This window comes from Zonotrichia albicollis, unplaced genomic scaffold, assembly GCF_047830755.1.
Source record: "Zonotrichia albicollis isolate bZonAlb1 unplaced genomic scaffold, bZonAlb1.hap1 Scaffold_83, whole genome shotgun sequence".
NCBI classification, from domain to species: Eukaryota; Metazoa; Chordata; class Aves; order Passeriformes; family Passerellidae; genus Zonotrichia; species Zonotrichia albicollis.
In genome coordinates, this window is record NW_027428460.1 from 4,162,011 (window position 1) to 4,179,393 (window position 17,383).

General features: G+C 48.6%; 2 protein-coding genes across 2 annotated transcripts in view; one reads left to right on the forward strand and one right to left on the reverse strand.

The window, feature by feature from the left end:
- Positions 1-17,383, forward strand: part of LOC141728045 (uncharacterized) — a 621,306-nt gene that overhangs the window by 323,052 nt on the left and 280,871 nt on the right. The window lies entirely within an intron of this gene.
- LOC141728060 (olfactory receptor 14J1-like) lies at positions 14,441-15,373 on the reverse strand. The gene has a single exon (XM_074534365.1). The coding sequence runs from the start codon at positions 15,371-15,373 to the stop codon at positions 14,441-14,443; it is 933 nt and encodes a 310-aa protein (XP_074390466.1).

Sequence of the window (17,383 nt, forward strand, 5' to 3'; positions counted from 1 at the left end):
GTGGCTGCAGCTCTGGGCAGAGCTGTGCTGAAAAGGCACAAGAAGCACAGACTGGTGCCAGCCTGCAAAATACATTTGGGAGTTTGTCCTCCTCAGCTGCCAGAAGGAAGGCACGGAGGCAGCGATTCCTTTCAGAGAAGGACGCGCTCATTTGCTCTCCGTTGCTAAAACCAAGGTGGTGCCTTAGAGCACCTCACTGATCCTTGGGGATACAGCTTCAGAGTCCTGGATCCTCATTTCTGGCTGCCAGCAAATCCATCTGAAAGTTACTGGTAGCTCCTTAGCCACCTGCAGTGCTGCAGTGGGAAATGCACATAGGGAGAGACCTGCAAGGCGTCCCTAAAAGCCCTAAGCCATGCCCATAGTCCAAGATGTATGCACAGCGTATTAAGGCATGGATTACTTCTTCTGAATCCCAAACAAAGCAGCAGAGAGTGTGGTCAGTGGTTTGTGGCTGATAGCTGAGACACCACTGTTACCAAGTGGACAAGGAAAAACGTCAGTGGCCCCACGTGTCTGGTAACTGTCCCACAAGGGAGCAGAGAACTGGGCTGTTGGAATGTCAGTTCCTAATTATTGCAGCGCCTAATCACAAGGCAGTTTGGCACAGCTCAGCTGTGTCATTGCAAAATCACTTGCTCCATGTGCGTTGTGGTCTCGTGCCACCAACTTCTCCAGTTAATGATTTTCAATGTCATTTTAGGTGGCCATAAAGAAAATACATCTTCAAGGACTAAGAACGAAGGAACTAACTGTTAATGAAATCATGATCATGAAGAAGTGTAGGAGTCCCAGTGTTGTGAATTATTTAGACAGGTGAGAGGTCATGGTCTTATCCCATCAATGGGCATTTACATACAGCAAACATGAGAGGTTAAAAACCCACTTTGGTCAGTGGCAGAAAGTAGAGCTGTTAATTTTTATTTATTCATATGTTTTACTCGTCTCCAATGGATGAGAGGAGAGTGCATCTTGTCTGCATGAGTTTTCCCTGCCACTTGTTGTTTGAAAATTCTTCCAAAATTATTCAAACCTGGATCAGCTGTTTCTTACTAAGTCAACACCCTCAAAGTACACTGCCTCCACATTTTTTCGGGATTGATTTTCTTAAAGTTTCTTAAATGCTGATGAACAATCCTAAAGTGGATTTCTCTTAGATTGTTGCCCCTCTTTGTCACTGCTGTGCATGCCAGGAAGACTAGGTGCTTATTTCCAGGAACACCATGCCTGACAGGTTTTTACCTGGGCTGTTACTAAACTGCATTTTTCACCTGCTGGCCATCTAAGACATCTTATTTTTCACTGCTGTGCCTTTCTCCTCCAGACTGCACAGACTGCAGATTGTCTATTCCTTTGATTCTGTCCTAGTCACAAAGGCACCTGGAAACAAGAAACCCAGAAGCAAAACATCAAGGTAGCCATGCATGTTTATCTCCACGGCCTTGTTTCCTTCTTTCAACTACCTTCTGGGTGAAGAACTCTGGCTAGTAATGGAGTACATGGATGGAGGCGCCCTGAGTGATGTCATCCACAAGACCTTCCTGTCTGAAGACCACATTGCAGCCATCAGTCGGGAGGTCAGCAATCCCATCTGTGCTTCTGAGGCCTTGGGCAGGATTGTCTGGGAACAGGGGCTCAGAACAGGAGTGATTTCATGTGCCAAGCTTTGTTTCTGTGTGGCTGGAATGCTATGGGCAAGTAAAAGCATCTCAAGTGAACGGCCTGCCAGTGCCCCTGCACTCTCTGTACTCAGTGCCAGTACTTTTATCTCCTGCTGTTGTACTCTCGCTCCGCCTCTTGTATTTGCTGTTCCCCATCTTGCCTCTCTAAACTTTTTTCTGTCTTCACTGCATTCCTTGCCTGTAAAAGCAAAGGTGCTGGTGGCAGGATTTGAAACAAAGAGCAAAGAAAAAAGAGAGACTCGATTCTCTCAGTCCTCAGCTAAGAAGGATAGGAGTGCAGCCAAAATGCTCTTTGCTTCTGAGCCCATCCACTGCAGCAGGAGTCATCCTGGCTGGTTTGCAGGGGACAGTCTAAAAGAGCAGGTGATCTTGCTCTTTCCAAAGCTGACGTGCCTTTCCTCAGAAAGGTCCTGCTCTGCCAGTGTTGGAGCAGCAAGCTCTTCCACTCAGTGGCATTGTGTTCTGCCATTACTCCCCATTCCCCTGGAGAGGGAATCTTTTCCATTCTTTGATTCTCTCTCATGTGATGAAATCACATCACTCATTTTTGCACTCCTCTTTCTGTTTCCTCTCTCAGTGCCTGCAAGGACTGGATTTTCTTCATTCAAACAATGTGATCCATCGAGATGTGAAGAGTGACAACATCCTTCTCAGAACCGACAGCTCTGTCAAGCTGAGTCAGTAGATTCTTGGTCAGGTGCAGCGTTCCAGGGATGTGGGTGTGGGGCTGCTTGCAGTGACAGCCAGCTCCCAAAACTGGTGCTGGTGGCAGCGCAGGGACACTTGCTGTGAGCTGAGGGCACAGTTGCCACGTGCACAGAGATAGGAAAGGGAACAAGAAGTCAAGAGTGTTGTTGTCCTGTGTGTGTCCCTTCCAGAGGGAGGGAGCTACAAGTCTAAAGTTTCCAAAGAACAAAAGCCACTGCTGGAGGCAGTGTAAAAAATCGGGGGATTTTTTAAGTTGCCATTGCCAGGAGATTGAACAGCAACTTTTCAAACCTCTACTGGGGAATTCTTTTGCTTGCTTTCCTAGTTGCACAGAATTCAAATAAAACCAGTATTTTGCTTTCTCCTCAGCTGATTTTGGCCTCTCTACTCAGCTCAACTCTGAGCAGAGCAGACCATGCTTGGCAGTCGGAACTCCTTGGTGGATGGCACCTGAAGTGGCAACAGGTCAACCATATGGCCCCAAAGTGGACATATGGTCTTTTGGAATTGTGGGCATTGAAATGTTAGAAAAAGAACCTCCTTACTGGGACCAAAGTCATGCCTCGGTAAGCAGCAAATACTCACTGATCCCACTGTCTTTCTCACCTGTCCCATGCCCGGCGTGCCATTGGGCAAAATCCCATTGCCATCTGCTGGAACTACTTCCACCAAGGTCCCCTCTAAAAATGTCCCTGCAACACATCAGCATCTGCTGTAGATTTGGATACATCAGTGGGGGAACTCAAGCCTTACCACATACAAACAAACTCCATTCTCAGGAAACACTTCCCTTTGGGTTATAAGTGGTTCCAGTTCTTTTGTCTGTGGAGATGGCCCCAGAAAAAGGAAACAAGCATCTTAGAACTTCTGTTATCTTTCCATAAATGAAGGAAGGAAACCCAAACCCAACAAAGTTTCTAAAACTGTAGTCTTTAGAGAGGAACCTAACCCAGTGTGCAGTTTCTTCTCACTGGGAAACATGCCTGAAACCTGGGCATGAGGGTGTAAAGGCCACTGAGTCTCTTCTGCTTCCTGTGCAGTGCTGCTGCACTGCATTTAGTGACCGTGTTTCTTTCACAGCCCAAGGCATGTTCTCTGTGTCACCAAGCCAGAGCCTGGTGATGTGGAGAGCCTGCCAAAACCTCCTGTTTGTTTCCTGGAACTTTCTGGGATGGGCCTACCACTAATGCATTGACTCGAGTAGCCAAATGAGCAGGGGGTGACCATAGGGATGGCACCTCTCCTTCTTCTGACCTAGACAATTTTTCTTTTGCTGCAAAATGGGAAGCTGAAATTTTCAGACTGCTGAGAGACAGGGCTGCAGGTGGCACCTTTGTGCCCAAGCAGGCATTTTCATCCTAATACACTTGTGCAGGCATCTTAATGTGGCTGTGTTGAAGATGAGTTTGTAAATCTTTATTTCCTTATCTGGGGACTACCTAATGCATTTTCTTTCTTTTCTTCCAATTCCCATTGTTTTCAAGAACAGCAGAAAAAGCTTGATGAGTTTTGTTCTAAGGCACGTGTGCTTAAAGGACCAACAGGCACTGCAGAGATGCCTTTCATGTACTAACCCTTGAAATTAGTTAGTACAGCAAAGTCCCTCTTCCAAAAAGCCTCTCAAGCTGGTATGAATCCTCAGAGATGCAAATGTCCTTTTGCTGACGTAGTTCCCACTAACTAGGTCAGTCAATGAAATCATCTGCCAAGGCAAGATCTGCGGGATGCTGGAAAAGCTGTTGTTGTATCGGTGTTTGGGTTTTTGGTTGGCAAAGGAAAGTCATCTCTGGGTCTCTGTCAGGGCAGTAACTGCCACTGAAGAACAGAGGTTAAACAAAGGGATCTGGGAGAGCCTTAGAGATGTGAAAGCAGCAGGTGGAGCCTCGTGGTTGTTTTTCTCCAGGCTCGACGACTGATAGCCAAAGTAGGGACCCCAAAACTGCAACATCCCAAGCTCCTCTCAGCTTTGCTGCGTGACTTCCTGAGCTGCTGCCTGCAGAGAGACGAGGAGCGGCGCTGGTCTGCCAAGGAGCTCCTGCAGGTAAAATGGGAAGGGGCTGCAGGTGAAAAAGGGGCTGAGGGATGGGCTCCTCCTCCACTCAAGTCCAAGGCATCAGATCAGCCCTCTTCTTCCTCACTTCCACTCTTGGTGCTCTTCAAATGAAAATGGTGAGGAATCTTGGACTGGGCTAGGCTGGCAGGGCCCTGTAAAGCTCCTCTGGTCCAAGGGTCCTGCAATGAGCAGGGACATCTTCAAAGAGATCAGGTTGCTCAGAGCCCTATGCCACCTGACTTGGAATGGTTGCAGGGATGGGGCACCTTCAAGCTCTTGGGGCAAGCTGTGCCAGGGTTGCACCATGCTCCGAGTAAACAAGTTCTTCCTTAGACCTACTCTGACTTGATCCCCATTTTGTTTAAAAATATTCCCCCACATCCTATTGTAACTGGCCCTGTTAAAAAAGATGTCCCCCACTTTCTTCAAAGCCACGCTGAATTCTTGGAAAGGGGCAATAAAGTCTCCCTGGAGCCTGTTCTTCACAAAGCTGAATAACTCCACCTCTCTCTACATTTCCTCAGAGGAGAGGTGCTCTGTTTTCTGTTTCTGTCACCCTCTTCGTTTTTTAATTTGGTGGAGTGTTCAGTTTTACCTAATGGCAAAAGAATTGAAGTAGAGCAATGCAGAGTACAGAGACATGAAATGGAGGTGCAGGAACCCAAGGAAGCCAGTCCCAGCTGAGCAGTCAGAGATTTGGCTGTGGGCAGGAGGGGCTGTGGGGGTTCACTCTGAGCCTCTGAAGGGCCCTGGTTTGTGCCCCCCAGCCCACCCTCAGAGGTTTCTGCCACGCAAACAGGGACAGCTGGGAGGGACTTGTCCCAGCCCCATCTGCTGCCTGGCACCTCAAGCAGATGGGAACTGTGCCAGGGTTACTGCCAGGTTGTGTGGCAGAGAGGGAACTGCAGGACCCAGTGCCACTGGGCTGGCCCTGCTGGGAAGGAAGGTGCCAACCAGCACACGAGGGGCAGGGCATGGAAAGGTAGACACTGCTCTGTCTCCCTGTGGAAATCAGCACCGTGCCTGTCTTACAAAGAGAGGGACCAATGAGAGGCTTTGGAGTTTCTTGAAAAGAAGAAACTCCAAGGACAGAAAGCACCAATTCTAGAGCACTGGCAGGGCTAAAATCTCAGCAAGATGAAGACAGCTGTAGAAATGGATGAGTGGGATTCTAGGCCAGGTTTGCCTGTGATGGCAAAGTCCTGCACATAAAGATGGAGTTGTCCCATTGTTCCTCTTCCTGCATCCTTCTAGAGCCAGGAGAAATCCTGTGAAGCACTGAGCTTGGAAAGTCATGGTTCATTGTTTTTTGTTGATTTGGCTTTTTTCCCTTTGGGCAGCATCCATTTGTAAGATATGCTGAGCCTGCGTCCAGCCTGGTGCCACTGATTGTTTCAGTGAAGAGGAAGGAGACAAAAATGTGACAATCACATCAGGACCATTTATTTATTCCTTAACAGGTTTAGAGTAGGATTGTAGGTTACGACTGGGATTAGGATTATATTAAGGATTAGGATAATAATAAGGATAAGGATAAGGATAAGGATAAGGATAAGGATAAGGATAAGGATAAGGATAAGGATAAGGATAAGGATCAGGATAAGCATAAGCATAAGCATAAGCATAAGCTTAAGCATAATGATAAGCATATGAATAAGGATGAGGATAAAGATAAGGATAAGGATAAGGATAAGGATAAGGATAAGGATAAGGATAAGGATAAGCATAAGCATAAGCATAAGCATAATGATAAGCATATGAATAAGGATAAGGATAAGGATAAAGATAAGGATAAGGATAAGGATAAGGATAAGGATAAGGATAAGGATAAGGATAAGGATAAGGATAACCATAAGGATAAGGATAAGGATAAGGATTAAGGTAAGGGTTAGGCTTAGAGTAGGATTGTCTAATAGGACTGCGGAGTAGGATTGAAAATCAATAAAGTTCCTGAAACCACAACTCACCTTGAAGATCCCCTTCCTTCTCACTCTGCGAATAAACTCGAGAATTCCTTCTGAATTGTCTGTTGTTTCTTAAAGGTGGAAAGTGAAACAGTGTCTTTGGCATGGTGTGATGGTGGGGAAGGATATTCTTCATTTGTCCTCTCCAGACCAGACTGCCTTTGGAATATGGCCCACTGGTCTGTTTTTGGCCCTCTTTGGTACTTCTATTTGAGGCAGAAAGGGCAATGGCATTTGCAGGCAAAAGCAAAGGAAGAATGGGGCAGCCCAAACATCTTATGCAGATACAGGCCTTCAGCATTGACTGGAGAGCATTGGGGCTCCTGCCACTTGGACTTGGATCCCTAAATGCAATAATCTCTTTGGCTGGAGGAGAGCCTTGCTCAAGTGAGAAAGCAGAAAGATCAGAGAGGGTGCTCGGGAAGGTCTCGGGAAGGTCTCCTGTGTTATGAACAAAAATTCGGTTAATATTTTTTTTGTGAGAAACAGTTACAGGGACGCAGCCAGATGTGTCTCTGCCAGGGTTCTTAGTGCTTGGTTATTGTAATACCGGGCCGCTTATCTCCTCTTTTGTATTAGTAAAAGGCCTGGCTGGGTGGGGTGGATGGCCCTTCCCCGAGGCTGTGCTCTCTTACAGCATAGGGAAGACACCTGAGAGGGTGGGGGGGGTTATGCAAAGTGACTCCAAAGACCAGCAGGCTTTGAGACCTCGACTCCAAAATGCAATGAGAAAACCCGAAAAACAACGAGCCAAATAAGAATTGAGAGCTAAAAGTGGTGTCTGGACATGAGGAGCCAATTGCTGAGCCTGCGGAGATGTGGAGTCCCTCTTGCCCTGAGCAGAGAGTCGTCCCAACGCCGGGACCAGGTGGCCGCCGAGGCTGAGAGGACATCATCTGACGGGGACACCACGCCCTAAAGGCTCCCACGAGGACTGAATCCCCCGGCTCTGCCCCTAGTGGGCAGAGCTGCGCATATCCTCCTCCTCTGAGTCGCCCTGGGAGACTCGACGGGGACTGCAGCCCTGCTGGGCCGCCAATCCTGAGCTGATCACTTTTAATAAAGGCATTAAAAAGGAGAAGAAGTCTCCTGGCCCTGTTTATTTCAGCTGGGGGCGCTCGTCCGGAATAGCCACGCCGCAAGAAGATTCAAGACTGGCCATCTTGGACTTCAGGACAGCTGGCTACCAGGACCAGAGGGATCGGCTCAGGAGCAGCGACGCAGAGGAGCACCGGAGCATCGGATTGGTGAGAAAGCCGGTGGCGGGAGCGGGAGACGTGCGCATGTGGTGTGTGTGAATGAGACGAAGGCCGGCAGCCGGACGTTCGAAGTGATAATGGACCTCTCAGTACAGCGTTTCCGGACTCCTGCGAAGGGGCCGGCCGGGAACAGGGGGCAGAGCTTGGAATTAGCATGAGTGAGTCGTCTCCCAAGGGGGAATAAAGGGCCCCCCCTCTCCAGGCGTGCGGAGGGAATATTTGTATGAGTGGCACGCACCCAAAGTAAGTCCTGACAGAGGGAAGTCAGGCAGATTTGTCAGTCCCGAGAAGGATTCGGGTAGCATTGGGGTAGCATTTGTAAGTCTTGAGAAGGATTCGCGTAAGATTTTGTCAGTCCTCAGAAGGATTCAGGTAGCTCACAAGCACTGCAGGCAAAAGTAAGTCCTGGCACAGGAGCCAAGCACAAACCCCAGCGAAGGAGGCTGTGGTTTGCTTTTAAGTCCTGATACGGTGAAGCCTAAAAATTGGCGGGTTAGGCAAACTAAAAATCAGGCAGTTGTTTTTCCTGACTGAGGGAGTCAGGCACGACCCGGATTCTTAAGGTCGAGGTTTCGTGTGTTCAAGTCCCAATGGATGTAAGACCTGACGTGGGGAAAGTTAGGCAATCAAGAGATCGGGCAGTTGTTTCAGTATAAAGTCCTGAGCATCAGGCAGAAATTTGAAGTTTCAGTGGAGGAGGCTGAAGCTCCTCAAAGAAGGTTCTTTTTGAAATTACCGGTCAGTAAAGGCACCTTTGGGATTTTTTACTGTTCATACCTGTAAATCGGGAGGGTGTAATAGTAAAAAGACTGGCAAGAGGCTGAGGGACATACCTCCCAATAGTCCCTTAGGAGAACTGTTAGTAAAATGGGATTCTATAGAGGCCACAGAGGGATTAGATAAAGTGAAAATGATCCATTATTGTATGGCAGTGTGGCCAGAATTAGAGTTACAAGGAGGATGGCCTTGGGGTGGGACAAAGGATAAGTGGATGTGCCAACAATTAAATAATTATCTGACAGCTCGAGGAGATACTGGTCCGGAGCAATTATTGTACGTAGCTTGCTGGTTAAAGAGCGCTGTTGGAGATGAAGGGGTGCGAATTTGTAAGGTACAGAGGAAGAAAGAGGGGAATGAAGGAGGGGATGATAAGACTAGTAAAAGATGGGATCCCCTGGATTATCTGCCTCCTTCTGCCCCTCTACCTTATAATCCTCTTCTTCAAGCACCTCAAATGGCAGGTCCAGTTCTTCCCCCGGCTGCCATCTCACTACCACCTGTTCAAACTCCTCCTTCTACCTCTTCAGCTCCCGCTATGATAAACCCAGTATCCCCTCCAGTTCCTTCTGCACCACCACAAGTGCCTACTCCACCTGCTGCATTCTCCACCCCTTCTCCAGCTCCACTTAATATTCACTCAGGCTTTTCTCCCCCTCCTATTGCTGTCCCTTTACCTCCTCCTAGTTGGGACACAAATGTCTCCTCGCCCGATAAACAGCTATCAGCAAATACACCTGCTGATGGGCAGAACGTTCAGGGTAACCCAGATATCCCTCAAAGTAGTTTGGCATCTGAAGATGGGCCGTACTGTAGCACCAGATCCAAGACCTCCAAGGCAGAGAGACTCTTTCCCCTCAGAGAGGTTCCTATGGGAGGAGTAGCAGGAGGTGTTGGCTTTGTGAATGCTCCCCTAACTGCTTCTGAGGTGAGAGGATTCAAGAAAGAGTTGGGGCATTTAGTTGAGGACCCAGTGGGCATAGCCAACCAAGTGGATCAATTCCTAGGTCCAAATATCTACACCTGGGGGGAGATGAATTCCATCCTGAGTATATTATTTTCTCCAGAAGAGGTCCAGATGATTAGGGTGACTGGCATAAGAATTTGGGAGAAAGATAACCGTCCAGGACCCCAGGTGCCATCAGGCGAACAGAAATTGCCACTAACGGATCCCAGCTGGAACACTAACCAGGAGGAGGGGAGGAAGGCCATGATGGAATATAGGTCTTTGATAATACGGGGGATCAAAGAGTCAGTTCCCAAAGGAACTAACACCCAATTGGCATTTGAGGGCATGCAGGAGAAAGATGAAGCTCCTGCTGCCTGGCTTAATCACCTAAGGCGGAACTTCCAGTTGTACTCTAGAATTGACCCAGACACCCCAGAAGGTCAAATGCTACTAAAAGTCCAATTTGTTACCAAATCTTGGCCTGATATAAGGAAGAAACTGGAAAAGATGGAAGATTGGCAAGAGAAGGACATAAATGAGTTATTAAGAGAGGCATTGAAGGTGTATTTAAGGAGGGAAGAAGAAAAAGCAAAGGCCAAGGCTAAGATCATGGTTGCTGTAGCTAGAGAAAGTGCAGGGTGGGCGGGTCCACCACCAGGAGGAGGCAAGGATAGGCCTCTTGTACTGTCAGGTGCAAAAGGGATGGAGACACCTCAAGTCCCTTTGAGAGAACGACATTGCTATTACTGTGGAGAGCCAGGACATGTCAGGAGGTTTTGTAGAAAGCTCAGTCTCGATGAGGCAATAGCCCGGGAACAAGATAATTTAGGGAAGATCCTTAGATGTGACGAGTAGAGGGTCAGGGGCTTTACATTTTAGGGGACCCGATGCAACATCTAGAAGAGCCCTTGGTAAACTTTGAAGTGGGACCCCTAAATGAGGAATTTGAATTTTTGGTTGATACAGGAGCAGAAAAGTCCTGTCTCAATAAAGTAACATCTGAAGTTAGACAAAAATCCAGCTAGGTAGAAAGGATATCCAATACCACCAAAACTGGCCAGTAAGACTTATCTTATAATAAGTGGTGTGAAAGTAAAAGGTACCTTATTGTTGTCTTGTTGTGTGTGTGAGTCACAAGCAAAGTCAGCCTCAACTTCCTGGGCAGGTGGGAAGGGGGCAGTGGAAGTGTGTGTGTGACCTTCAAACCAGGCTTGTGTCCCCCGGGCGGGTGGGGGCTGTGACCAAAGTGTGTGTGTGTGTGACCTGCAAACCAGACTAGTGCTCCCCAGATGTGTGAGGGAGCCGTAGCTGTAAGAGCGTGAGTGACATGCAGACAGCCTCACAGGTGGATGTGCACCAGAGGCAACCAGAGTCTGGGCCCTTCCAAGAGGCCCAGAGATACTGAGACCTGTGGGCTAACCCCAAGGTGAGGGGGGCTATAGGGACCCGTGATTTTCTAGCAATAAGTTTGTGTCTTAAAGATGTGGAGGAATGTGTGAAAGTGAATGAGAAATGAGAGAGTGAATATAGAAGAGTTAGAATAGAAGTAATGTAGATGGTGCATTACAAGTTTTACCACATCTCCTTAGAGGGAAGTGTATTGTGTAAAAGAATGGTGTAAGGAAAAAATTTAGGTGTAAGGGGTTGAAAGAAATATTTAAGCTGTAAGTGAAAGTATGAAACAGAAGCAAGAGATAAATAAATAAGATCTTGAAAATAGAACAGAAAACCAGTGAATTAAATGCACAGAAAAAATAGGAGAATAAAAGTACTTTGAGAGTTAAGCTAGCTGAGAAATACAACTCCTTGCAAAATACAGAGTATGTAGAAGTTGATGAGACAAACATACAAGGTATGGAAAAAGAGAAATTACTGATAACATTAAACAGAGAAGCTGAGTTTTGATAAAATCATTAACAGTAGAGCATTAATGCCTGTGTTTGAAAGCCCGTTTCAGGTATTCTTCATTACTAAGACGGTTGGACTCACATCAATCTCACCCCGGGTATTGGACCAGGATTTAACACCAAGTTTTTCCCTCTGGCATTCTGGTATTGGACCAGACTCCACCTCCTGCTGGCATTGGGCCAGACTCCCAGTTTCTTCGTCTGGCATTGGACTAGACTCCACCCCTTTTTCCTGCTGGCATTGGGCCAGAGTCCACACCACTCACCTCCGGGCACTGGATAAGGATTCATCCACATCACAAGTTAATTCACCCGGGTATACTGTGATTTAAAGTTGACTCTCAGGAGGAAGAGTCAAAAAGACTGGACTGTATAGAGGAAAAATTGGTATCAGAGTTCTAATATTGCTTAAAATGTTTCAAAACTGTTTTGTGTAAATTATGTTGGTAAAAAGTTTAAGGCTGTAAATAAGTAATTCTAGTTTAAGTTCCCCAATATATTTCTAAAGACTCCAGGTTAATCCTCTACAGAACACTCCCCTGGGGGGAAACTAAAATTGGTAGGGAACAGACCAAGAGAGGCTTAACCAGAGAAGCGGGTAGAAGGTACTCTAAAGACCTTGGAAGCTTCTTCTCAGAAAAAATTCCCCAAGAGGCAAGGCCGGGTGGGCAGGCTGTGCAAGATGACCCATACCGGACTCTTGGGAAGGGTGGTACTGATGGCTCTGATTGCTGGTGGTGCTCAGGGGAGCCCAGCTGAGCTGTGCAATGAATGCTACCAACCCCTCTATGAGGAGGAAGTGAGCTCCTTGTCGAGAGTCCACATCAGTTCTAACCCTGATGGTGTTAACCTCTCCCAATTGGTCCTTTATCAGAAAAATAAGAGAATATATTGGATAGCACACAATACTGCCACTTTTAGGCAGCCACTCCTAGGAGAGTGCCCTATAGAGGAAGCCTAGTTTTGCTTTGAATGTGATGCTGCTGAAACAAGCTCAGCAGATCTAGTAAAAAGCAAAGAAATGGTGAAAATAGTAAGAAAAATTGTTTGTTACAAGTATTTATATGAGTGTACTGGAAAAGAGATAAACCCCTTTTGGAACACATTTCAGGGGAGCTCTAAACCCCTAAGTTTGATCTCAACTGGCAACTGCATTGCTAGGGTGATAAAACCAATTTTCTTATTACCCAAAGAAACTGGATCAAGTTTGTGATTTCCTATATATAATGATTTGGAAGAAATTGAACAAAACCGGGAAAGTGAAATAGAAATTGAGAAAATCCAAAATTGTAAAAGCCAAGTTCGGACCCCAATATCTGTGTTGAACAAAGTCATCCGGCTCCAGGCAGTATTAAAAATAAAGAAGTCAATTATTAGAGACATTTCAAATGAAATAAAAAGATTGGCATGTGTAAATAATCAAGATCAAACTCTTACAGTTGATCCCAGTGGGTGGGAGAACTTAGAGATTTTCAGAAAATATGTATGGGAAAAAGGGGTTTTTCTTGCTGTGTGTGTACTTAGAGGATTGTTTTTTTTACTATGCTTATTTATCTGTTTTAGTAAAACAGTATTAGCTGTACAAACCAACCTGGAGAAACCAAGAAAAGTAACGAGGTTAAGTAACCATGATTACCAAAGTGCACAAGAGATTTATACTAGATTCAAAACAAAAAAATTGTGAGTTGATGCGAGCTTAAGAATTTAAGCTCGATCAAAGAAAAAGAGGGGGGACTGTTATGAACAAAAATTCAGTTAATATTTTTTGTGAGAAAGAGTTACAAGGACGCAGCCAGGCCTCAGGCTTTGCCAGGATTCTTAGTGCTTTGTTATTGTAATACCGGGTCGTTAAGGCTTATCTCCTCTTTTGTATTAGTAAAAAACCTGGCTGGGTGCGGTGGATGACCCTTCCCCCGAGGCTGTGCTCTCTTACAGCATAGGGAAGACACCTGAGAGGGTGGGGGGGGTTATGCAAAGTGACTCCAAAGTCCAGAATGCTTTGTGGGACCCCGACTCCAGAGGCACAGAGAAAACCCCAAAAACAACGAGCCAAATAAGAATTGAGAGACTAAAGTGATGTCTGGACGTGAGGAGCCGAGTGCTGAGCCTGCAGAGATGCTGAACACCTTCGGAGCCCCTCTCGCCCTGAGCAGGGAGTGGTCCCAACGCCGGGACCAGACAGCCGCCGGGGCAGGGAAAACAACACCTGACGGGGACACCAAGCCCTAAAGGCCCCCACGAGGACTGGATCCCCCGGCTCTGCCCCTAGTGGACAGATCTGCGCATATCCTCCTCCTCTGAGTCGCCCTGGGAGACGCGACGGGGACTGCAGCCCTGCCGGGACGCCCAATCCTGAGCTGATCACCTTTAATAAAGGCATTAAAAAGGAGAAGAAGTCTCCGGGCCCTGTTTATTTCACTGGAGATGGATCAGCCCCTGCTCTGCTGCTCCTTCCCATCTGCCCCATGGTCCTTGCAGAGCCCCAGCCATGCTGTTTGCCCCCAGCCTGCCCACGGCCAGCCTGGGGCTGCTCACAGGGGTTTTCTGTGCTGAGCATTGGCCTGGCCGTGTTCTTGAGAGAGCCTGGGCAAGGAGCCTGGAGCCCCCAGGGCCTGGGCTGAGGCGTCAGCGCTGCCCCAGCAGTGCCCATGGCCTGTCCCTGCTGCAGCCCCAGCACTGCCACCCCCAGGACTGTGCCCGGCCCCGAGAGCACTCAGGCCTTGCAGCAACACCAGGGCCACCAGGGCAGCGGGGCAGGGCCACGGCAGCATCACTGGCAACACCAAGTGCTGCTGCTGCTGGGCACCGCTGCTGGGCCAGCACTGATCTGACCCCAGCTCTGCACACAGACATTGCTGCTGCAGCTCCTGAGAAGGCAACAAAAGGGCATCTCTGCAGAAAACTTTGCTGGGAGATCCTTTAGTTCCTTTAAAGCCACCAGGAGCACGGCCCCTCATTGACACAGTCTGTGGGCTCAGGGAAGGTAGAGAGAAGCAAAATGAGAAAAGGCCCAAACACTGATATTTAATTATGGACAATATAAAAAACCTAAAAAAAAGGGGAAAAAACCCACAACCAAACCAACAAGAAATATTAAAAATTACTTTTATTACAAGTGATTTGCAAACACTGGCCTGCAGTTTAATGTTTCTGAAAGCATCCAGTCATCAGTCTCCACACTGCAGCCTTGAGGTCCTGGTTCCTCAGGCTGTAGATGAGGGGGTTCAGGGCTGGAGGCACCACCGAGTACAGAACTGACAGGGCCAGATCCAGCGATGGGGAGGAGATGGAGGGGGGCTTCAAGTGAGCAAAGATTAGAGTGCTGAGGAACAGGGTGAGAACAGTCAGGTGAGGGAGGCAGGTGGAAAAGGCTTTGTGCCGTCCCTGCTCAGAGGGGATCCTCAGCACGGCCCTGAAGATCTGCACATAGGAGAAAACAATGAACACAAAACATCCAAGTCCTAAAGATGCACTAACAGCAATGAGCCCCAGTTGTTTAAAGTTGGAGTGTGAGCAGGAGAGCTTGAGAATCTGTGGGATTTCACAGAAGAACTGGCCCAGGACATTGCCATGGCACAGGGGCAGGGAAAATGTATTGGCTGTGTGCAGCAGAGCATTGAGAAAGGCACCACCCCAGGCAGCTGCTGCCATGTGGGCACAAGCTCTGCTGCCCAGGAGGGTCTCGTAGTGCAGGGGTTTGCAGATGGACACGTAGCGGTCATAGCACATGATGGTCAGGAGGAAAAGCTCTGCTGAGATGAAGAACAGAAAGAAAAAGAGCTGAGCAGCACATCCAGTGTAGGAGATGTTCCTGGTGTCCCAGAGGGAATTGTGCATGGCTTTGGGGACAGTGGTGCAGATGGAGCCCAGGTCGCTGAGGGCCAGGTTGAGCAGGAAGAAGAACATGGGCGTGTGCAGGTGGTGGCCGCAGGCTACGGCGCTGATGATGAGGCCGTTGCCCAGGAGGGCAGCCAGGGAGATGCCCAGCAAGAGGCAGAAGTGCAGGAGCTGCAGCTGCCGCGTGTCTGCCAACGCCAGCAGGAGGAAGTGCCTGATGGAGCTGCTGTTGAACATTTGCTGTGTTACCTTAGCATGGGGATCTGTAAAAAAAGCAGTCATGGAATAGTTGTGTTTGGAGAGGACTTTAAATATCCCAAAGCTTGGGGGCTCTTTCCCTCCACTGCCTGCCCAGGGATCTGCTGCCTGGAGCTATCCCTGGCAGCAGCTGCTTCCCTGTGCCCAGGGCTGGGCCCTGACAGTGCTGCCAGAGCCCAGCCCAGCCCTGGGGGGCTCAGCTCTGCCCTGCAGACCCCTCCCAGCTCTGGCACTGCCCAGGGGCAGCTCAGGCTCTGCAGGCTCTGATGGAAACTTCAGAGCAACCATGAGGAGGCTGGAAAAGCGACACTGATGCTGCCTGTGAGGGACCCTGTGCTGATTTATCTCACTGTCTGATTTATTGAGATCTGAAAGAATTTTTTTTTTTCCTCAATGATATCTGAGAGATGAATATCTGTGTGCAGTATCCAATCCAGGCAACCAAGAGCAGTAGATTAGAAAAGCAGGATTTCCCCTTTCATGCAGTCCCTGTGTCGCTGTGCTCCCTGTACAATCGACTTGGAAATGTTCTTCAATTAAATGCCATGCTGGGAGCAGCCCTGAACAATGCACCATCATCACCACACAAGGAGAACACTTCCAAGCCTTTCTTTCTAGCTGTCTCCTCCCACCCAGATCTTGTCCCCCAGTGCTGGGAGCAGCTGCCAGGGCTGGCTGAGAGCCGTCCCTGGCAGGCAGCAGAGTCCCTGCCCCAGCACAGCACCCTGGGCTGCAGGACCCTGCTCTGCAGGACAGCCCTGGGCACCCCTGTCTGATCTGCACAAGAGACAATCAGAGAATGTACTCACAGGGTCTGTAGGCTTTGGGATGTTCTAGCTTTAGGAGATCACTCCATGAGCTGCAGCTGCATTGTCCTGCAGCCAGAGGTCCCTGTGCCAAGGGCTGGCAGTGATTCTGCCCCAGGCACTTCTCAGCCCCTTCCCAGCCCTGACTGATTGAAGCTCTCTGTGCCTCTGTGCTGTGCCCGGGGTGGCTGCAGGCAGTGCCCCAGCCCTGCTGGGCTGGCAGAAGAGCTGGTCATCAAGAGAAATGTGCTTTTGAAGCTCTTCTTGGTTACCAGGAGCTGCCTCTGTGCCAGGAGCCCAGCCCAGCTCAGCAGCACAGACACAGCACAAGGACTTCAATGAGCCTCTGGGGCTTTATGCTCAGGCCCTGAACATCAGTCCCTGAGAGGGAGCTGAAGAAACGTCTTCAGAACTCCAAGTCAGAATCCAACTCTAAAGTTTCTTAGAGTTTTCATGGGTCCCACTGAGAGACACGACTGAGAAAATGTCCCCAGGCCCCAGGCAGAGCAGAGAACTGGAGGCAGGGATGACAGGTGAGGACAAAGAGAAGTCAAGTCTTGGTGCCCTGGGGCACAGCAGGGTCTGTGCCACCAAGGGCTGTGAGGAGACACCTTGTCCTGAGGCCCTGGGGCCTCCTGGCACAGCCCCAGCCAGGCTGGGCTCTGTCAGCCCCTTGTCCTGCCCTCAGCATCCCCCCCTAGCCCACATCCCAGTGGCCTCAAGGATCTGCTGGAAGGAGTCCCTGGGGAGCCTTGCTCAGGAATGACCCTGGGAGCTCCTGAATGCTCCCTGCAGGGACTGCAGGTTTTTCAAAGGACTTTGGGTTTGGCTTTTGCCTTGGAGTCTCTTAGAGTTTGTGCAATCATGGCCTCCAATTATCTGCTTTAATTAGTCCCTGGAGAGGCTTTGTCAGTAACAACACTCACTGGGGCTCATTAATGCTTCAAGGTACTTCAGTCATTTTAAGGTACTTGGTGTTTCCCCTTTGATACAGACTCTGTGAGAGGTTTGTGCAATCATGGCCCCAATTATCTGCTTTAATGAGTCCCTTGAGAGCTTTGTACTGACACTCAGTGGGGCTCATTAATACTTTGAGATACTCAAGGTTTTTAAGGTACTTTGAATTTTCCTTTCTACACTGAATCTCTGAGAAGTTTTTTCTGCAATCCTGGCCTCCAATTCT